General features: G+C 44.5%; 1 protein-coding gene across 1 annotated transcript in view; it reads left to right on the top strand.

The window, feature by feature from the left end:
- Positions 1 to 21974, top strand: part of tle2a (TLE family member 2, transcriptional corepressor a) — a 33508-nt gene extending 11534 nt beyond the window's left edge. Inside the window, exons 3-20 of the mRNA XM_085348978.1 lie at positions 8177 to 8240; positions 10657 to 10701; positions 12799 to 12861; positions 13170 to 13274; positions 13755 to 13971; positions 14322 to 14338; positions 15004 to 15099; positions 15660 to 15704; positions 16712 to 16873; positions 17179 to 17299; positions 18222 to 18418; positions 18756 to 18835; positions 19344 to 19593; positions 19874 to 20121; positions 20876 to 21023; positions 21113 to 21263; positions 21552 to 21628; positions 21867 to 21974. Coding sequence (XP_085205104.1) covers positions 8177 to 8240; positions 10657 to 10701; positions 12799 to 12861; positions 13170 to 13274; positions 13755 to 13971; positions 14322 to 14338; positions 15004 to 15099; positions 15660 to 15704; positions 16712 to 16873; positions 17179 to 17299; positions 18222 to 18418; positions 18756 to 18835; positions 19344 to 19593; positions 19874 to 20121; positions 20876 to 21023; positions 21113 to 21263; positions 21552 to 21628; positions 21867 to 21974 — 2194 coding nt within the window. The remainder of the gene's footprint in view (positions 1 to 8176; positions 8241 to 10656; positions 10702 to 12798; positions 12862 to 13169; positions 13275 to 13754; positions 13972 to 14321; positions 14339 to 15003; positions 15100 to 15659; positions 15705 to 16711; positions 16874 to 17178; positions 17300 to 18221; positions 18419 to 18755; positions 18836 to 19343; positions 19594 to 19873; positions 20122 to 20875; positions 21024 to 21112; positions 21264 to 21551; positions 21629 to 21866) is intronic.
- The last annotated feature ends 515 nt before the right edge of the window (positions 21975 to 22489 follow it).

A 22489-nucleotide genomic window follows, 5' to 3' on the forward strand; every position in this document is an offset into this window, starting at 1 on the left:
TTCCAGGAAAGATTGTTTAACCACCCTGCAAGGTTTCTCCCAACAGCCCTGCGGGATGTTTAGAGCACAAAGAATCAGAGCAGATTAATTCACTGCATATGACTACAACTGAAAACTAATACTGTAACCATGGCTTGGAACAATAGCAACAGTTTCTGCAAGTGGAACAGCTTGTGTTATCAGACATCTTCTCACGTATCTGTCGGGTGCATGTTTAATCTGGCAGGTGGGGATGAATCTGTTAATTGGATTGACTGGTTTGGCTCGCTCATAATTGGCGTACAAACAGCAATAAACTTGAGCTGCTGCTCGTGTTGTGTTTAAGGAACAAAAACAACTATACTGCTTATCTTTTAGGAGTAAAAAAAGTTATTTTAAATGAATTATTCAATGAAGAGTCAATCAAGCCAGGATCACAATTATCTAATTGGTGTTTAACTTGTTTAACCAAATTTTACATTGTAACATATGTAAAGCAAAACAATGTACTGCTTTGTGAATTTATTACACTAAAGGTTAACTCGGGCTAATCTCAGTAGGCAGTTATTAGGTGCACCAGGCTAAATCTAATGCAGTCATGTACAACAGACCTTTAAAATAATCCTGCCACCTTGAATGTGTAGTTATGTTGGAAGTAGGGTTAGTGTGCACGAAAATCACCAAGTAACCAAAATATGCAGGCCAGCCTCGCTTGAGTCATATGCCACTGTGAGGTCATAAAACCACTGTCGTGCAGTAAAATTAGAAGCAATACTTTACCATTGCAAGTGGCGCAATAAAGCCACTTGCCCCTCTCACAATTGAGTAACTCCTGGAAGCTGTTTGGTTCGGTTACCCCCTCCCCCCAACAGTTTGGCAGCAGTTTTTGAAAGGAGCACACATGCATACAGTGGCAATCAGTATGATTAGCAGTGGCCTTGTTTAGTCCAGCAGCAGACAGGTTGCACCACAGAACCACTTCTGATTGCAGGCTACACCTTCATGTAATCAGATCCACTTGTACACTATTCACCCTGCAGGGAAAACATGTCCTGAACGCCCACAGAGACAGACACAAACACACTGACCCGTTCAGACAGACTCCCAATCCGATGCATATGCTTAACACGCTTAGACACATGTACGGGCCTCCCCAATTATCTTCACACACAAATAGATGTTGTCTGGAAATAGCAATTTAAATAGTAATTTTGGCCACAGGGAAAGTGGCCAGATTCTGATAGATGCCAGATTAGATGGCAGGAAAGAGATGGTGGGAAGGGATTTGGGCTGATGAGCTGAAACTGTGCATTGTGTGTGCAGGCGGGCGGATAGATGGATGGGTGGGTGGTAAGGGCGCGTTTCTAAATTTATGTGTCCCTTTTTTTTTTTTAGGTGCTGCACGTGGTTGGTAAGATCGAGTGAGAAAGATTTCTAAGCAACCTAAAGAAAGGGAAGAGTTAATTAATTAGAGGGTCATTGCTGGGTCAGCTCGTGTGTGTGTGTGTGTGTGTGTGTGTGTGTGTGTGTGTGTGTGTGTGTGTGTGTGTGTGTGTACATGTGCACGCGCGTGTGTGTGCTAACTATCTAAACAGGCTGTAATCAGCAGGCTGAAGGGAGACGGGAGGAGCTGCTGACACAGAGCTCTCATTACAGTAATTTTCTTTCTGTACAAACGCACACACACGTTGTTCTCGGTGACTGCAGACGTGCTTGCATTGTAACTCTGTGTGTGTGTGTGGTCTGCAGAGTAAGACAGACTCTCCACTCACCACTAATATGCTGCCACTCATCACTAAAGAGCCCCTCCACTCATCTCTGCCCAAATACGACATAGCGGCACTGACGCACATACAGTCAGTGCTGCGCGCGTGTAATAATTTCACAATCAACCGATCGTCTGATTATTGAACCTTATACAAAAAATACCGTTTTCTAGTTTTGCGTCCGTACACGACCACACAGGGTTTTAAAGCCGACCGATCACGAGACACGTGCGGACTTTCAGCTTTAATTTTGAGGGTTTTACATCATTTTGCGTAAACTGTTGGAGAATTGTGGTCATTTTTATACACAGGCTCAAAAGCAATTGGACAATTGACTGACAAGCAGTTTCATAGCCATGTGAGGTTTGTTTACTTGTTATTTCATAATTAGAGCGATGGGAACACTAACAAATATGGAGAAGAAGACAAACATCTCATGATCGGACACATCACACATGGCACAGGCAGCGTTATGGCATGGAAACGGGTCACTAGTGTTTATTGATGATGTGACTGCTGGTAGAAGTAGCAGGATGAAGTGCACAGGAATATACTCTCTGCTCAGATTCAGCCAAATGCTGCAAAAACCGATCAGACAACGCTTCACAGTGCAAACGGATAATGACCCAAAGCATCCCGAAAAAGCAACCCACGGCTTTCTCAAGGAAAAGAAACGGAATATTCTTCAATATCAAATAGCAAAGTCAGTCGCCTGATCTCAACCTCACAGAGCAGCTTTTCACTTATTAAATAAAAAAACTGAATGCAGAGAAACCCACAAACAAGCAGCAACAGAGCATCTTAAAGGATTCTTCTTAACCCCTTGAACCAAAGCTGAAAATCTGCACTTCAATCACATATTGATTGTTTGATTTAAAATCCACTGAGGTGGAGCAGAGAGGTAAAAATTCAAAAACCGTCTCTATCCAACAAATTATCTCTGGGTTATGGACAATAATGGTTTGGACAATAATTCATAACACAGAGATAAGACATATGGAGACAGTGCTCAGACTGAAATCTTTTCACGGTTTCATTTATGTTAATAGGCACAAATGATAAGTTTAAAAAAATTAGTAGCGCTAATTAAGTAACTCTGTCATTTGCATACCTCTGTTAGGCAATATATTACACAGTGCTGCATGAACACCGAATAAAGCGTATTTAATTTCTTTAGAAGCTTTTGCTGTACCTCTTTGTGCTTAAACACAAGTATGTAACTACGCCTGTTGGCTCTTTACTAGAAGGTCGAGATGCACAAATACGGTGACGCGTGATGCGTTCGCTGTCATCAGTCAATCTGCAAATACGATGGCATTTAGCAATGGCAGTGGCCAGTGTTTACTTTTGTGCCGCATTGGTTTTTGGCTTGGTAGATTTTCAAAGATGAGCCATAATTTTAAAATTTTTATTTATTTATTTGTTGGTTTTTGTTTGGTTCACTGGCACAAAAGGCAGAACAAATAACAAAACAAAAAACGCCGTAGATGTTGGTATCGGCCAATAATGTCAGAATCGCTGCATCTGTACTAAGTCGACTTACATACGCTGTCACCACCACGTGTGGGCCTGAATTGAATACGTCTTTACAGCGCATGTAAATAGATAGGTTGTGTTTGTGCGTGTTTACAGTTATAATTGGATAAAACGGGTATCCTGTGTTTAACTGTCATTCACCAAATGATAAAATTATATTTGCTTTAGAGCAGGCTGAGGGTTTGTGGTTTCTTAATGTGATTCTTTTTTTTTGTGGGTTGGTTTGTGTGATGCAACCTCTCCCTTTTTAATTCAGTGTGTGGTTGTTTGTGTGCATTTGTTGGAGACAGTTATAAAAGACCAGCCTTTACAGTAAGCCTAGCGGCATAGAGGGTAACAGTTGGCCTCTTATTGTGTGACAAGTTCCTGGCTTGTGTGTGTGTGTGTGTGTGTGTGTGTGTGTGTGTGTGTGTGTGTGTGTGTGTGTGTGTGTGTGTGTGTGTGTGTGTGTGTGTGTGTTTGCTCTTGTACTTGCCCTTGAGAGATGATGAAAGAGTACACTGGCAAGTTGGGTGGGTCCCTGGTATGTATGTTTGTGCGTTTCAGAGACAGTGTGTGTATTTGAAGACAGAGACTGGGACGCAGGCCGGAGGTTTTTGTGGCAGAGCAGAGAGGGGAGGTTGATCAATAGTTAATGAGATGTAAAGTGAACAGTCACATACCTGCAGGCTGGCAGGCTAAATGGTCCTGACACTGTAAAGGCACTACACTGGCGCAGTCGCTCCCATCGGTGTGTGTGTGTGTGTGTGTGTGTGTGTGTGTGTGTGTGTGTGTGTGTGTGTGTGTGTGTGTGTGCGCGCGCATGTGTGCATAATGCGTGTATGTTTAAAGCTGGGATTACTAGTTAGTATTCTGTATTTCTGCAGCACTTTGTCTGAATTGATGGTTCTTTCTTTGTTTCCTATCACTCTGAACTCGGTGTTTATCCTGTGATTTACAAGAGGAAATAATTGAGACAAAAATTTAAAGACAAAAGTTCTCTGCCAGCTTTTGGCACTTGACACCATTTGACAAACCGTTTTTGTTACGATCAGTCCACACATCATTTCTTCTCAGCTGGTCTTTATTCACTTTATTCAAAAGTGCTCAAAACCCAAGTTTTTTTTGTTTGTTTTGGGGGGGGGGGTCCATCTATTTTTCCAAATCCCTAAAATATTTGCTTATATTAACTACGAAATTAATTAAACATCTGTGAATCTGGCACCAGCTAATGTTTGCAGTTTTTCAAGAAATATAACAATTAAATAACTCCTCTGTGTTTACGCTTTTCTGAATGTAAATAGATTTAAATGTTATATATAATGTGGTAAAAGCTTTATAATGTAAATCTAGTCCTGCCTCATTTCACACGCTCCTCTCTTCACCTCTGGGGAGAAGATTTTTCGACCACACCTATAACTGGCTTGTGGGAGGAAGAAATTAATATTTTGTCAATATTTTGATGGTCTTTAGCGACACTTGCCCAACGTGTGCAGAAAAAAATATCTGTTATCACAGGAAAAGAACAAATAATTTGGCAATTACTGTTTCATCATTTACCATCATTCATCAACTAGCTTACAGAGATCCCATTTCTGCAAATCTGATCACTCATAAGAAAAATAAAATGCTCCTCTTGTCCCCTTAGCTGAAAAAAAAATCCTCAAGTAAGCAGGAGCAATGGACAAGCGTGTTATTGAGGGAAAATATGAAAATACCTTTGTTCCTTTAGCATAAAAAAATCAATGAAGGAAAAGGAAAAGTATTGTTTAGAAAAACAAATGCTAGGGAGGAAAGCGTTGACATTTTTACAATACCCACAAGCCCAATTTTAAAACACGGCGACTTAAAAAGCAGTCGGCACATTTCTTCTCCAAGTGCAGAATTAGATGCTTTACTGTCTGTAGGCTCTCATTAGAGTGTGTGTGTGTTCCTCGCTGTGTTTATTTAGCAGCTACGTGTGCACGTGTGTGGGTGTATGTACAGTCTGTGCTCACGTGTACGTTATGTTTCCGTGCGCCTGACACATGCAGTGTATTCGGTTAATATGCTGGTTTAGTGTGTTCTCACACACATCACCATTTTCTCCCATGCTTTATGTGGTTAGTTTGCGCGTTTCCTTGTGTGCGTGCGTAAAGAGCATTTGTGTGTGAGTCTGTGTGTGTGTGTGTGTGTGTGCTCAGTAGCAGGGCAGCACTGACAGAGCTGTCTGAAGGCTGGCAGGCTGCAGATTTGTAGCGCATTCGGCTGATCATCTTATCTCCTGTCACCGCCAGTGAAAAATTGGAGGAACCGAGCCCACCATGCCACACAGGCACACACGTGTGCGCACAGACACACACACGCCATTTCTTTTTTCTTCTTGCTTTTTTCTCTTGTTCGCTCGCTCAATCTTGCTTTCTCTCCATCCTCGGAAACCATCTCTCCCTCCCTCGCAGTAAATGGTGCTGAGCCAAAGACTAATTATTACAGGCAATCATTTCGACATGAAATACCTACTTCCTGCTCACCGCTCTCCTCCCCTCTCTCCCTCATTTTCTTCTCCCGCTCCAACTCTTTTATGCTCCCACAGTCCCATCATGACAACACACACTCGCGCAGTAATTCCAATCCTTGAAGTCCATTTTCTGGGGAATGGTTATTGCTTTCTGAGTACGACCTTGGGGTCTTTCTTGTAAGCACAAGAGCTGTCCATCTGCACGCTGTTTGGGTGTAGGCGTGTATATGTGCATACGTTTGTTTTTGGCACAGCGCTCCATAAATTGCTCAGCAGCATTGCAAGACTTTGTGGCTACATGGATGTTTGTTTTTCTTTTATTATTTTGTAGATCGGGGGTATGGAGGTGTTTGCACTTCAGTGGTTCATAGGATGACTAACTGTTGCTCATTTGCTGATTTAGTGAATGTGGTGATTTAGTGATTGTCTTTTAGTTGTCGGTTGTGAATTCTCTAAAATAAGTAAGGAGGCACGCGTTCTGATGGACGTTATCAGCTTTATTAAACGAAGCAAAAGAAAGTGGGAAACAATACATAACAATGTGTTGATGATAATTGGTTAAAAAGTGAGTCATTTTTTTATTATCATTATCATTATTTCATCATCATTTATTTTTTCGTTTTGCACTTTTCAGGAGAAACACTCAGGAGAAATGGGTAACTGCGCAGGGGAAATGCAAATCAGACCACTCATGAATGATTTCACATGGCATTCCCTATTTTTTGTCCTTTCAGTTTATTGTGATTGTGTGTTTTTTTTTTTTTTTGGAAAATGGTGAAAGTGTTGCATTATGGCCGTTGTTTCATGATTGTGTTGTATTTATTTATATAGAGAATCGCTTGATTAGCTCTGAGCCGGTGGACAGTTTCTGTGTGTTTGTGTTCACAGCTATTCTGTAAGCATATTCCCAGTTTTTCATGATTAACACACTGGAAGCCATGCAAACACACACACACACACACACACACATACGGAGTTGCATTAGTTCCCAGCCCAGCTGTGAGTGACTTCTGCCGAGAGGCAATTCCAGTGTAATAAAATCTATAGGGTGGCGGTGGCGGGGTGGGGGTGGTGAGGTTAATCCTCACTACCCTCCCTCCTCCTCAGTCACCACCACCTTCCTCTCTCACTCTGCGTCCTGCTTCTCTCCATCTCCTCCCTCGTCCCTCTTCTCCTCAACTGACTGGCAATGATAAATGAGTCAATTATGTGTGTGTGTGCACGCTGCACTGGAGAAAGGGAGCGGATGGGGCTGTTATTACCTGTTGCGGCTGGGGGTAATGTTGCGGTATTAATCATATTCTAATTTTCCTCCGCCAAACGACCCCCCCATCACCACCGACACCACCTCCGCACACTCTTTCCCGCAGCACCCACCTTTAATGTCCCACCTCACCGCAACCCCCCCCAATCAATCTATCTGCTGCCCGCAAACAAGTTGGCGTAAACTGCCTCAGGCCCAAAATGTACTAGGTCTGTTTGGAGGGAGGGTGTGGGTGTTGGGGGTGGGGGGTTGAGGTCAGTGTATTTCTGTGTGCGGGAGATGAAGAGAGCGCTGCAGAGGTAACAAGGAAGGTGTTTGTTTGCTCGGACCTGAGCGCATTTAGAAATGGTGTGTGTGTGTGTGTGTGTGTGTGTGTGTGTGTGTGTGTGTGTGTGTGTGTGTGTGTGTGTGTGTGTGTGTGCAAGTCTAGCAACTGACATCATCCAAATTTAGGAGACATCAGGGACCAGTTTGGGTGTGAGGAGAGATGAGCAGACGAAGAGGACAGACAGAAATATAGGACACATGGGAGCTGTGTTTGGCTGCTATCACCTCAGATACATTTTTGTGATGGATTGCATTAGACTCCACGCCAGGCCTCGGAGTAAGCAGCATCCCGAGACGCTCACAGACAGACACAGGTCACGTCCCGAACACACGCACAGACAAGTGAAACAGAACTGCCACACTTGACCCACTTGAAACAGAAACTTCAACTTCAGTCAAACTTGGCAAAGTTTGCAGTTCAAATTGAAGCAGGGGACGGTCAGATCCAAAGACAGACAGGCTGGCTGGCAAATGGGAAAGCAACAAAATGAGGATGAATGGATGACACATGGATAGACTGAAAAAGAGAACGAGGGAGAGACACCTCGGATGTGCCTTCCTGCCTGCAGTCTTGGCTGAATTTCAGGCCCCGAGCGTGACTTTGTCTATTTCTGCTCTGCTCTGAGGTGATAATGGGCTGTCAGCACCCCGGTCACCCTGCTCCCTCCTCCCCAGTGAATGATGGAAACAGGAGGGGTAGGGGGAAGAGAATGAGTAGGGAATAATTTGTTGTCGTGTTGCTAATTACACTGTGTATTTTTTATTTTGGCGTGTGATACAAATCAAAATGGCCAGCCTATATTGTTTCCATTCTTCTCTGTGTTGCAGTTTGAAACTGGAGTGTGAGAAACTGGCTACAGAGAAGACTGAAATCCAGAGACACTATGTTATGGTGAGACACACACACACACACACACACACACACACACACACACACACACACACACACACACACACACACACACACACACACACACACACACACACATCTTTCCACATTTACTCACAACAAGTGCAGAGCCAAGTCCCCTGAATCCCTTTCATCTACTAACAGCTGCCAAACAACACCCAGCAAAAACCACACACAAGACCACACATGCACACACAAACACATATTAGCGAACTACAAAATAAACCCAAATTTTAACAGTTTTTTATTTTCGATGGGAAAGTACTGGTACGTTTGTGTTTAGAGAAAAATAAAAATGTGGTTTATTTTCTCCAATAAGAAAACTCTTTATTAGAAATACTTTATATTCCTCGAAGGAGGAAACAGATTGGCAGAAGTGATGAATGTCTTAAAATTGTCTTGAATGTGAATTTAAGGTGGTTTATTTCGACTCTGTTGGGATCTTTTTCGTTCATTGATTGGAGCTGAAAATGATCGCCAAAACTGGCGTTACTCAGAGCGTTAGACGTCTCACCAGCACAGCTCTGATTGATCACTTCTGGTCTGTCTGTTCTGGTGCTGCTGCGTAATGTGCCCAGTCATTGCAGATATTCCACCAAGTCTGAAACATTTGCATCTCATCACAAAAATGAGAGAAAGTTATAGAAGCTGATGCAAGGCTGTGATTTGAATAGCAGAAAATATCTGTAAATCTGGGCATGACAACAAGAGTAACAAAGCGTAAAAGTGGTCCCTCTACCTCCGTGCTACTTAGAGGTACGACTGATTGTGAAGGATACATGATCAGCAGATCTTTTTCCAAATAAAGGGAAGGCCAAAACTCTTTGTCTTCTTCTCTTTTTTTGCTGTTTTTTTAGTCTGCAAACCTCCAGCCTTGATTTACCTGTGATCAGAGCCATAAACAACCACAGCTTACAGAGTGTAGGCTGCCCAGAACCCGCTGTGCCAAAAAAGAGCTATGTGGCAATCTTGGCACAGAGCGGGGGGCTTGAAGCAGGGAGGGGGATTGAAGTTTTAGCAATGGGGAGGAGGGGGTAGCTGGCATCAAGCACAGGCCAGGTCTCTTTGCTGGCTGATGATTTGGGGGAGTTTGGATGTTGCTTAGCAACAGACGAAACTTGGCAAAGCAATTGCCAAGCAGAGCTGCCAGCTGCCAGGAAAGGCGTCTTTTATGGAGGCTTACAGGCAAACACACACACACACACACACACACACACACACACACACACACAGGGGAACGTGCACACGCGCCTTGAAAACACACACTCACAGCAAAGCATGCACACAAAGCACATAGATACACACGCCTACACACTTTGAGACTTGTGCTAAAAAACACATACACCTGCACAGACACACACACAAACACACACATGTGCGCTAACTGCCAGGAAAGATGTCTGGAGAGAGAGGACCCCTGCCATCTCCTCTCCCATCCTGCCAGCCTGTTCTGGCTGTCCAACTGCCAATCTCATCTCTCCACAACCAGCCACGCTGAAAAGCAAATGTCAGCCTGCCACTTTTCAAGGCATCTGACTTTAAAATGTTCTCCCTTTCGGTCCATCTCTGAAAGAGAAGAGGGGAGACTGAGTGAAAGAGAGAGATCCTTACCTGTCTCTCTCTCTCTCTCTCTGGCATTCAACACCTCGTGCATTCCTTGCAGCTCCTTGTACTTTCGGGTAAAAGCCAGGGTCAAATAGCTCATATTAGACATGATTATTGCAATCGTCTGCCACCTTCCTCTGCCCGGTGACAATTTCCCTCCCCCGCTTTGGGTTTCTGGCTTCCGAAACACGCCTCAGGGTCATTTTATTGCCATTGACTTTCAGCAGATTCAAGGTGAAATTAGCAGCGATGAGCTTTTAGGGACATGCGGGCACTTCAGAGTGCTCATGCTTGGCCTAACGTCGGGAAACTGGGAGCAAAGGAAAAGGTTGCGAGTGGTCCGGGAGAGTTGATTTGTCTCAATTCTTTTGTGTAAGAAAATAAAAATAGGTATTCTTCTTGGGTATACACTCCTTGTCTAGAGAATATTTGTGTTTTTCAGGTGAGACAGAAATATACTTTTTATATGTTATTGAATTAGGCTTAAAGTCTATTGATCCTGTGAAAATGCCAAGACTTTCAATACTTTTGACTTAGCAGCCTAGTTTGCAGCAGTGTATTTGTTGGGCTGTTTTATCACAGCCTTATTGGTTTAATGAGAGTTGCCGAAAAATATAAACTGGATTTATTTTATGTTAATGTCCGTGTTTTATCTTTCAGCGGATGACTTGTTTCCTACAGTGTATCCATGGGAGATGATTTCATTGTACATCCTGTGTTACCGCTGTGTTTCACAGTCTCTTATTCTCTATGTACGTTCATGTCTATTAACCGATATTCTCCTTTGTTTCAGTATTACGAAATGTCCTACGGCCTTAACATTGAAATGCACAAACAGGTGAGTCAGGATTCTCTCTCTTTCTGCACCCCCACCCCCATCTCGAAGCTTTGCATCTTTCTCTTGTATTATCACTTCTGCCTTCCTTTGCCCTCAATCAGCTCGAAAACTGTGAGAATTATTTTTTAAGGAAAATCTCCCGTCTCTGCTGCTGTTATGTCAATTGTGACGGACTTGTAGAGCGGTGTTATGCTGTGGAGGTGTTAATAGGATCCACAAACAGAATTCATTTCTCCACCACAGACAGATGAGAATACTCTGCCCTTCCCTCTTGCCCATCATAAATCCCCGTCTGTTATTCCCTCCCTCTGTCCTTTCAATTCTCTCACTGTCGCCCTACTTCTCCATCCCATCTTCCTTTTTTTTTTATCTTTTCCCTTCAATTTATGTCTTACTGTATCTTTTTAATGCTAATCTCCATTTCTTCACCATCTCTGTCGCTCTTCCTTTTGATTGATTTCTCTTTCTCTTTATCTCCCTATTTTCCGTGCACCCTGTCTCCACCTCTGTCTCCTTCTAGACATACAGTCCATGCTGAATTTCACTTTAAATCAGGTCACTGCCTTCCTGCTGTCTGCTCTCTTTCCTTCTCTTCGTTCATTTCGCCATCTCAATCGCTTTGCTTTTGACATGCTGCTGTCCCCCACCCCACTCCCACCTCACATACACACACACATGACACCACCACCACTTCCCAATCTCGATTTTCCTCCTCCGCCTTCCTTCTGTTCTTCTTTCTATTTCTCTTCTCCCTCCTACATCCTTCGTTCATTGGCTGTCATTTCCTCAACCCAATCTGCCCTTTTCCTCCTCCTCCTCCTCCTCCTCTCCTTCCTCTGCCTCCTCTTTTCATTTCCCCTCTCTCATTTTGTCCTCCCCTCTTTATCCTCTTTCTCTCGATTGCTCGTGTTCGCTCCTTCTCTCTCTCTCTCCCTCCTGAAGATGTCATTTAGTAGTTGGAGCTCTCTAACAAGAAATCATTGTGTCTCCCTTGGGGTGGGGGGTGATGGATTCAGAGGATGGAGGGGAGAAGGGCAGGAGTAGAGGGGGGCACTCTGGCTGGCTGACAAATGGAGAGTAGAGGGAGGGAGAGAGGTGGGCAAGCAAGAGGAATGAGAGAAAGAGCATGAGAGAGGAAGAGCAAGAAAAAGGAAGGGTGGAAGTTCAGTCCAGCATCAATAAATCACTTAAGAGAGAGAATGGGGTGGGGTGAGTGTGGCTATGCACACAAACACACTCACATGGATTCTCACACATGCGAGCACACATCCACACAGAACAGGGTCTAGCTGTCAACAAGATAAACAGCCTGTGGCCATAATGATGTTGTCATGATCTCTGCATGCATATCATTACTGGCCCTAACGGCCTTGTTGGGCCTGCCGCTAAACATGATTTTGCGTGCGTGCGTGCGTGCACACGCGTGTGTGCGTTAGACGTTACATGGCGGAGCTTGTAACACTGATTACTGTGCTAATATTAGGGAGGGAGGAATGAAACGAGGAATAGATGGATGGAAAGAGCGATAAATGGAGTGGGATGGAAGGAAAAAGGGAAAGAGAAATGGCGGTGAGTGGGGGTGGGGGTGGGGGGGCGTGGAGGAAGAGTTTGCTGTTGGCTGTGTAGTAGAGCAGATCGAGACAGACACACACCCACAGCAAGAATCACTGACCCCCAGCAGGAAACACACACACACACACTCAAGCATGCAAAATGCAAACACACACACAGACAAACAGACATGCAAGGACACACCAGGAACACATGCACACACACAAGATGGTGAGTTGGGCGTGTATGCACAGAGACACACACGATGTGTGGGCTGGCTGTGGCCACAGCAGATGCTGTCCATGAATATTTTAGCCAAACTCTCTGGCAGAGTTTCCATTTGCATGGACCAGATGTAAGCAGCTGAAATATTTACCACACTGGCCCTGGGAGAAACAGGCCACAGCCACACTGTGTGCGTGCGCCTGTGTGTGTAACCTTCACGAGGGTGTGCGTGTTCTTTGTGTTCATGCTGAATCTTGGCTGTGCGAGTGTTTGTGTGTGTGTTTATTCATCAAAGTGACAGTACCTTTTTTTCTCTTTTAGACGGAGATTGCCAAGCGGTTGAACGTGATCTGTGCTCAGCTCATCCCCTTCCTGTCACAGGAGGTGGGACACACACACACACACACACACACACACACACACACACACACACACACACGATGTGTCACATTCAGTCCTCTTTCTTTTCTCTCCTGCGTGAGATCGACGCACACAGGAGGTGTGCACATACATACACATTCATCACTGTCACACACAGAGCTGCAGATGGACAGAGCACATTCATTTTCTTCAGCCACTAAAATCAAACAACAAATGCTATAAATTATACTTGTTATGAGTTCACTGTTGGGGGAAAAACAGACTAGATGTCCATCTACCTGCCCTTACTGACACCTTGATTTGTTCCACAGCACCAACAACAGGTGGTCCAGGCCATGGAACGCGCCAAACAGGTGACCATGGGGGAGCTAAATGCTTCGATAGGGGTACGTGGGCTCCCCCCTCTGCCTCATAGCGTGTGTACCTTATACTCCAGAATTTTTATTTTTCTTTCTGTTCTTTTCCTTTTAGTAAGAATATTCATTGGCCAGCTCTAAAATATGTTGATTTTTTATTTTTGTTTTGTAAAAAAAGACTATTTTTGACTATTTATGGTGTCTGACAACCACCTAAAAAAGGCCCAAAAGTCATAAATTTAAATGATGTCCCAGGTAGTTTGTTTGGAATTCAGATGCAAATTAAATTCATGGAAAATTTGGCCTTGCTTTAAAATTACTTCCCATCCCTTTCAATTCGACTGCAAAGCTTCCCATATTAAAGAGCCACTCCCTCGACCTTAACATGCCTCCTCTCGTGCACATCGCAGCAATTAGTTCCCTTCTTTTCCTTCCTCTTCTCTTCCTCTCGATCAATTCCTGTGAAGTAAGCTTGCGCTTGTAAGTCACCCAGATATTTCTGTCTCCTCTTTTTCTGTTTCTTTGTATTTCTCGTTATAGCAGCAGCTTCAAGCTCAGCACCTTTCCCAGCACGCCCAGGGTTTGCCAGTGGGCCCACACCCATCAGGACTGCCCCACCCCAGCCTGGCCCTCAGCAGCGGGTCCGGCCTCCTGGCCTTGTCTGGCGCTTTGGGTGCCCAGCTCGCTGCCAAGGATGAGAGAGCTCACCTCGAGGCAGCCGCCGCCGCCGCCGCCGCCGCTGCCGAGCATCACCGAGGTACAGCGGCAGCGCACTTCTTGTTTCAATTTGTTCAAAGGAAAACACGTGAAAGTCCAGATGAGTTCGTGCCCGAGAGACGAGCTGGATTACACCTCGCTGGGTTAGCAGCAGAGCAAACATCAGAATGCGCTCTATGAGCTCCAATGATCGCCTTTTGCTTTGGAATTTTGGCAGGGCACCGGAGCGCTGCTGATTGCAACACCCCTCAGGGATATTTTCCCACTGAGTCATCAGCTGCAGCGTGATGTATAGTGATGGCATGTAGTCTGACGTTTGTGTATCTTTATGTGTGTGTCTGTCCGTCCTGCTGTCCTCTGACTGGATGTGCTTCTGCATGGAATGAACAGATCGTGAAGCAGGACCAGTGAGTACAATTTACTACGCAGTCGCTTATATATTATTTGTTGATGTTATAATGGATGTTTTTTTCTTTATTTACAATTTCTTTTACTGTTGCGCATTATTTGCCTGCAGACACATTTTCCAGTATGTCGGCATAAGTAAACATTTCCTTCTTGCATGTGAGCACAAAGGCGACATGTTTTTACAGCTCTTCTCGTTCTCATTTAACAACAGTAACGTAGCTTTTAGCGCAGAGTTACTGTCGGCTATAGAGGAACCACTATGATAACAATTTTTATGCCAGCGCTATAAAATATTTATCTGGCTGGGTTAAAAAAAAATGGTATCAGTGCCAAATCATGCTTTGACCACTCGGCACTCTTTTCTGCTGCCTTCAAGAAAACTTGAAAGATTCTTTCTTCTCCTCACTGAGCCGGCCAATCGATGCAGCCTGATATTCTTTCACATTCATCTCTGCAGCTTATGAGCCTGACATGATTTATGCAGTCCCTCTCACCTCATTATCACCCTCTTCCTTCGCGCCCTCACGAATATTTCTCCACTGCTCTGTCCTTCTTACCTTCATCTCCTCCTCTTCTTTGCACCTCCCCGCACACACCTCCCCCTCGCTCCCTGCCTCTCTGTCTCAATTCCATCCTCTCTGCCCTCTCTCCCTCCTCTCCGCAGAGCTCTCTGTCCAATGGGGATAAGGGTCGCCCAGCAGACTACCTCAGCAACGGCAAGAAGAGGAAAGCTGATGAGAAGGAGTTCATGACAGACTATGTGAGGACGTTTTCATAGCGCTCTTAAATGTTTGAGCAACTGTAAGAAAGTTCCATCCAACTCTGCCTCGTCAGATAAGACTGGTGGTGTCTGCGTAGCGAGAGGCCAGCAGACTTTTAAAAGCTGCTCTTTCTTCCAAAGTAATTGAAATAGTTTCACTTTCTGCTGTGCTTACTTTGCTGCTGGAGTAATTGTGAGAGATCAGATATATCAGACCTTGAGAGGATTTGTTTTAGTGAGAGATAAATGCCTCCTCTTATCCCGAAGTTCAGAATTATCAACGTGTTCAAGACCTAAAATAAAAACACAAGCCTGTTCCTGAGAGGATTTCACATGTCCGAGTTAAGAATCTCTAATTAATTACATTTCTATCGTTTATTGTCCACGTTTACTGAACTTCACCTTCACCGGGTATTAATCAAAAATTTTCCAAATGCAATAAACTACACACAGAGAAACTTGTTTGCGTGTGACTTTGTGTGTTGTATATTTCTACATGTAATCTGCATACATCAGACCGCAGAGCGGGAGTGTCTCATCTCACCTTCTTTCTCTTTCAGGGCAGCGATGCGGATAAGAGTGATGATAATTTGGTAGTAGATGAGGTTAGTAGGCGGCCGCTGGCCTCTGTTTGCCTCACTTGACCGCTTTCATCTGCATACATCATGTAAACATACCCAGCAGGAACACGTGAATAGTAATTATACTAATCCCTCTCCACCCTCCTTCACCTCCACCTGTCCTCATTTAGCAGCACAGAGCTATAAAATACATAGGTACACAAACGCCACTGTGGTTCAAGCTGTCCTCATTTTAAAAAGCCTCTTGATTAGAGGTGGGTTTTTTTTCTTCAAGTTATGAAAAAGTGGAATAAAATAATTTATTTACAGCAAAGATTAACAAAAAAAAAACCAGTCAGCACATTTATTCTTTATCTTAAAATTATGCAAATAAAAGAATAAGCATCAAAGCAGGGCGATGAGCTTATATCGGCTTTTAAAAATGTTGTGTTAGTTTAAAATGAATTAAACAAACAATAGCAGCAGAAGTAGATCTTCCAAGTTTATGTAAGCAATTAGTTTCCACTAAAAATAACACAGATAAAATCTGTGCATCTATCATGTTGGGTCATATATCTTACACATCTTACAGACAAGACTTCTGCTGCCACAGTTGTTTTATGAGTCGCTTCAAATATCTAGCAGTGAGGCTTAATTGGGTTACGAGGCCATTACAATGGCAGGCTCCGACCGTTCGGTGTAGGACCTCCATTGAAGCGATGACCAAAGATTTCACAGCGATTGTTCAACCCGCGGGTCGTCTTTTATCTTCAAAAGCCCAAAATAAATTCTTTGTTTCGCAAGGTGTGAATGCAAAAGACGCGTCTTTACCGATTTGACTTTACCTACTCAATGGGGCAAAGGATGAGGACGTCATTTACACTGGAAAGCATGTCAGCCAAACATTTTTCACCTTATGAACTGGCAGAAGAATTACAGCGAGAGAAATTGGTTTCGTTATTTTGTTTCCTGGCTTTTTTGGAAAACATAGAAATGTGTCTGTTTGAAGTCGGGAAAGATATGACTTCTAACTTCTGTGTTTTCAAACTCAGGATCCATCGTCGCCCCGCAGTGTGCAGTCCTACTCATCCCGGGAAAATGGTTTGGACAAAATGCCCCCGTCCCGTAAAGAGGGTCCCCCGCAGGCCAGTCCCACCTCCCTGGCCTCATCCAGCAGTGCCACCTCCCCGTCCCGTGGCAAAGAGCCCCCACAGGTAGACAGACACAATGTTTTATCTCAAATGGAGACAAGGTGAAGCAAGAAACCCCATTAATATATTAATTTACTGTAGGGTGCATTTTATTCAGCTTTTCTCTTCATGGTTGATAGTTTGTCTCTACGTTATTTTGTTGGATGCTCCCATCCCACAATGGTCCCGTCCACTCTTGGTCTTTCTTAATGTCATCTTGTGTTTTATTTCCCATCCTTCTTCCTCACTGTCTCTTTCCTTCTGTCCTTTATTACTAAGTCCTCCCAGATTGAAAACATTCTTTTTCCTGTTCCACTCTCCCCCAAAAGAGAGAGAAATCCAGCACTCCAGGTATGAAGCCAGGGACCCCGATGTCTCAGGAGTCCAATACCCCAGGACCAAGCGGACCCCCACAGTTCAGACCCGGCAAGCCTGGCGTCGACCCCCTCGGTGAGAACGTCCTTAGCTTTCTTTAATTCCCCTAAAGGGCGCATAGCCTGTGCTTTATTGCTAAAACCCTTCACTGGACTTCAGGGAGACTGTAGATAAAGTGTGAGGCGGACAGCCGAGGACACCGCGGACGAGCAGTTCTTGTTGTACTATTTCCTAATCCTCTTGGAGTGTGCGTACATGCTGCTCAGAGGATCCATTAAACATATGAATCTGTATCTGCAGAGCCGAGCGTTTAGCTCTGTTACATTGGCTTTGTTACACGAAATGTTTCTAGCAACATCGGGCTGCAGTAGTTGGTATGGGTGTCAGCCAGCTCCCCACCACCCACCACCATCTGGACTTAATAAGCAGCTGTGGGCAAAAATATTCTGTGTGCCTCACTTTTTAAATGGAAAGATTAGGGGAGGTGATGGACTGTGACTGTGAGCTGCTTCATAATGAGCCTCCATCTATTCCAGTGTATCATCTCTTTTCTCTTTTCTCACGTCACCTGTTAGCCTCTGCTCCGTTTTCTGTCCGCACACACATCTACACTATTATGTATGCATGCATGCGCCGTCGTAGGTGCACCTACACGTGCAGATGGAGGGATGTAGAGGATGCTAATTTGAGCGCACAGAGACGTACATTGCGTCCCCCTGCAGGATGGTAAGCTGGCCAGCAGGGGTCAGTAGTGGTCTAGTGCTGATATCATCCAGCCTTTTGTTGCAGCTTATTCACAGCCTGTCAGTCACAGCTGTCGCTTGCTTTAAAAGACTCTGCAGAGGGAGTCACCTTAATAACATGTGTATGTTATTCCAAGCTATGTGAAAAAAATCAAAAATCAAAATTAAATATGAAGCTCAGGTCTCATTCAGTAATTTTGCCACCTGACTAATCCAAAACAAATCATCTTTTCTGCCCCTTCTTTTCCCTTCAGCTCTCGGTCTGAGAAACCCCCTGGCGGTGCAGGGAGCGTACCCACCGGGGGCTTTTGGCCTACCCCCTCCAGGGGTGAATGGGGACCTGCCCGGGGCTGCGGGCTATGGCGCTGGTCTCCACTTGGTCTCCCCCCAAATGAATGGAGCTGCAGCGGCGGCGGCAGCAGCTGCCGCAGGCTATGGACGGTCCCCTGTGGTGAGCTCGACGCTCTGCACATAATTTGTCTTTGCAGTGTCACTGTCATATGTCATACCTCAGCATATAAACCAGTCAGAGGGCAGAAAGAGGGATATTTATGGAAAAGAAGAGAGCAGCTGCTTTGTCATTTTTAAAATCTACAGGCTCTGCTCTTCAGAAATCATATATGTCATCTCGTTTTATTTTGATCTTTCAGATTTACGCTGCCTCTGTTTGACCAATTTTAACAAATTAACTGTGATCTCTTCTGTCCTCTACCATGAACCATCTATTTTACTTCATAGTCTTCAGTGTTATTTTCTTCCCTATGTTGACTTATCTCTGACTCTTCCAGGTGGGCTATGAGTCTCCACACCCACACATGAGGGTCCCTGGGCTGCCTGCCAGCTTGCAGTCTGCTGCCTCCGGGAAACCGTGAGTTTCCTCTTCCTTGGTTGCTATCATGCAGATCTTCTCCTGTTCACTATTAACGGCACTAGGAAGCTCAGTTTGTCCTCAGAGTTCAGTTACAGAGCTTTAAGAAAACAAAAGATGAACAATTAGAGATTTTGAAGCCTTTTGAGATTTTAAACCTTCGTTAGGCCAAAATGTACCAAGGCATTTTATTTTAAATTAGAAAGGTGGCGTTCATGCATTAAGAGCTTGTAAGTGAGTTCATCCTTAAAGCATTTGAGAAATGTCTTTAAAAGTGTTAGCAGTGTGCCTCGTTTCAATTTCTTGTAATATTTCTTACTTTAGCAGATGAATAGCCAGAGTGTTCTGTGATGTTTTAATTTAAACACAGAGATATGACCAAAGTACAAGAGCTTCATGTGTGCTTTTTTAAACTGCATACATAGAACGGTGCCCGTCACAGTAACTTGTCCTGACGTATGGTTACTGCAGCACTGAATCTGTTATCCATCTCTTTCTCTTCCCTCAGCGCCTACTCCTTCCATGTGAGCGCTGACGGCCAGATGCAGCCCGTGCCCTTTCCCCCCGACGCCCTGCTCGGACCGGGCATTCCTCGTCACGCCCGTCAGATCCACACCCTGAGCCACGGGGAGGTGGTGTGCGCCGTCACCATCAGCACCTCGACGCGTCACGTGTACACCGGAGGGAAGGGCTGCGTCAAGGTGTGGGACATCAGCCAACCAGGAAGCAAGAGCCCCATGGCCCAGCTGGACTGTCTGGTGAGAAATAAAGGAGGACAGATAGATGGATGCTGTGCAGATCGGTTTTAAAGCTTGCTGCCCATCTCGTGTCTAGTAATGTTATTTTACTGCTGAAATTGATGTGCTTGCTTTTCACACTTTGAATGATGAATCACCTTTTCAAGATCAATCCTGCAGCATCTTTATACTTTTCTGTAACCACATGCTTTAATTTATATCACATTGTTGAACTACCCAGAATATATCTGTCGGTATGATTTTATAGTGATGCATTTATCATTTTATGATGCTCAATCAGAACAGGGATAACTACATCCGATCCTGCAAGCTGCTCTCTGACGGTCGAACCTTGATTGTCGGAGGAGAGGCCAGCACGCTATCAATCTGGGATCTGGCCACTCCTACTCCTCGCATCAAGGCGGAGCTGACGTCGTCCGCTCCCGCTTGCTACGCCTTGGCCATCTCGCCCGACAACAAGGTCTGCTTTTCCTGCTGCAGCGACGGCAACATCGTCGTCTGGGACCTTCACAACCAGACGCTGGTTAGGTAAGAGGAGGAGGAAGTGGCTGATTCATCGTCTTCACCGGTTTCCTGCAGTCAGATGAGGAGAGCAGATGGGAGTGGGAAATAGCCAGATTATTTTCAGGTTGGGAGACGAGAGACTGATGGAAAAGGTATCGAGTGGGATGTTGAGAAGAGAGGGAGAGTAGTATAAGGAATTGGTGTAATTTTACAATCTGCGCTGTCAGTCATGAAATAGACATAGCGCCAGGAAAAACTGCACTTGGGGCACCAAAGCAACGACTTTTTTGTAAGTTTGGAGCTCAGGCTGTGCATTTATCTTCTAGCCAGAGTGACGACTTACAGTCTTCCTTCCTATCTGTCTTTAAATGGGTTTTACTGGTGGTTTTCCACATTCACGTGTGCAGCATTCTGCTTTTGACAGTTTTTATTTAAATACAATCTTCAGATTTACCTGTGTAGACACTTGTCTGCACTTATGGAAGTTTCAGATGTTTAAAAGTAACACAAACACTATAAATTTGTGCTTTTGATGCTAAATGCAACTTAATTTTGCTAAGTAAACATTAATAAAATCTCTGTAGCCTTGAATTCTCTCGTCTATTTGTGGTATGAAATGCTGAGTAATGCAGAAAAAAATTGCTCACTTCAACAAATTGTAAAGATTAAATATTAAATGTACTTAAATGAAATGCAGTCAGGGCTGTGTACCTTAAGGAACGTCTCTCTGGTTGTAGTTTAGTCTAGCTGTGTTGACTACCTTGTGTCTATCCTGCAGGCAGTTCCAGGGCCACACGGACGGAGCGAGCTGCATCGATATCTCCAACGACGGCACCAAGCTGTGGACGGGAGGGCTGGACAACACAGTCCGCTGCTGGGACCTCCGAGAGGGACGCCAGCTGCAGCAGCATGACTTCACATCACAGGTGCACACACAAGTCTAATACACATAAACCTCATTACCAATAACACTTTACATCTGTCATCATCGCATTTCCTCCCTCTTTGTCTCCAGATCTTCTCTCTGGGCTACTGTCCGACAGGCGAGTGGCTGGCTGTGGGAATGGAGAGCAGTAACGTGGAAGTTCTGCATGTCTCAAAACCTGACAAGTACCAGCTGCACCTTCACGAAAGCTGCGTTCTCTCCCTCAAGTTCGCCTACTGTGGTACGCACGCACGCACGCACGCACACACACACGACACGTACACACACACACAGACAGACGACACGTACACACCGATTAGATTGATGGATTGGTTACATCACACTACCTGAGGGTATCTAATCAGAGGGAAGCAGAACAAATCTTTTGCTTCTCTCATTAGAACACAGAAGCTGTCCTTTCCCTTTCGCCTCTTCTCTCTGCTTTTGCTTCGCAGCCTCTCAGGCTTCTCCATATCTCTCCTCCCCTGAGGCTTTATCTGCTGATGGCCGTGTGTGTTTTTTCCTGTAGGTAAATGGTTCGTGAGCACAGGCAAAGATAACCTCCTGAATGCATGGAGGACACCTTATGGATCCAGCATATTTCAGGTAAAACCCCAGAGTTTAATGCAAGACACGCAGCCTGATCTGATGAGAAATTTTGATCTCTGGTCTGGAAACAATTGAGCTGTCAAAGCTTTAAAAATAATACAAGCTTTTTCATTTCCCTGCTCATCTTCTTCAAATATCAGAGGGTAATTTGGGGACACAAAAGTACCTTTAAATAACAGCTGTGAATTTCTGCATTTTGATTCACTGATGATGTCGTCTCTGTCTTTTTGCTTAGTCTAAGGAGTCTTCGTCGGTTCTCAGCTGCGACATTTCACCCGACGACCAGTTCATCGTCACTGGCTCCGGGGACAAGAAAGCCACAGTCTACGAAGTTATGTACTGAACTCCGATTGGCTCCAAAAAAGCAAACTAATAATCAGGGGGCGGGGCCAAGGCTCCCTCCTGCAGCATTGACTGTACAGAGCGTTGGTGGCATGGAAAGCAAGAGACACTCAACTTGTACTTTTGTCGTTTTGGTTATGTTTGTGAAAGAAAAGAAAGCGAAGCAAAAAGAGGCAAAGTCACATCTCTGGAAAAAAGAAAAAAACTGATTTTAATGCTCTAAGAATGCTGGTTAGTCTATAGCTGCGCAACTGTGGGATTCCTCCAAAGAACCTTTTTGTTTTTGTTTCCTTTTTTTGTCCCTTTTTTAAAAAAAAACAAAATGAAACCTCTGTAGTGAACAAGAAATTAGGAAAAAAATATTTTTTTAGCCTTTGAATTTTACGCAAGCAGTCGGATGGCATTGAGTGGAGGAACAAAAGACAAAGGTGTGGGACTGAGAACACGTGGGGGAGGGTTCAGAAAACCCTTGATGGAAAAATCCGGTCCATATTCTGTGCTGTGTACAAAGTCCAA

This window comes from Diplotaxodon limnothrissa, linkage group LG23 (genome assembly GCF_057381915.1).
Source record: "Diplotaxodon limnothrissa isolate DT_005_m linkage group LG23, D_limnothrissa_male_GT1.1, whole genome shotgun sequence".
NCBI classification, from domain to species: Eukaryota; Metazoa; Chordata; class Actinopteri; order Cichliformes; family Cichlidae; genus Diplotaxodon; species Diplotaxodon limnothrissa.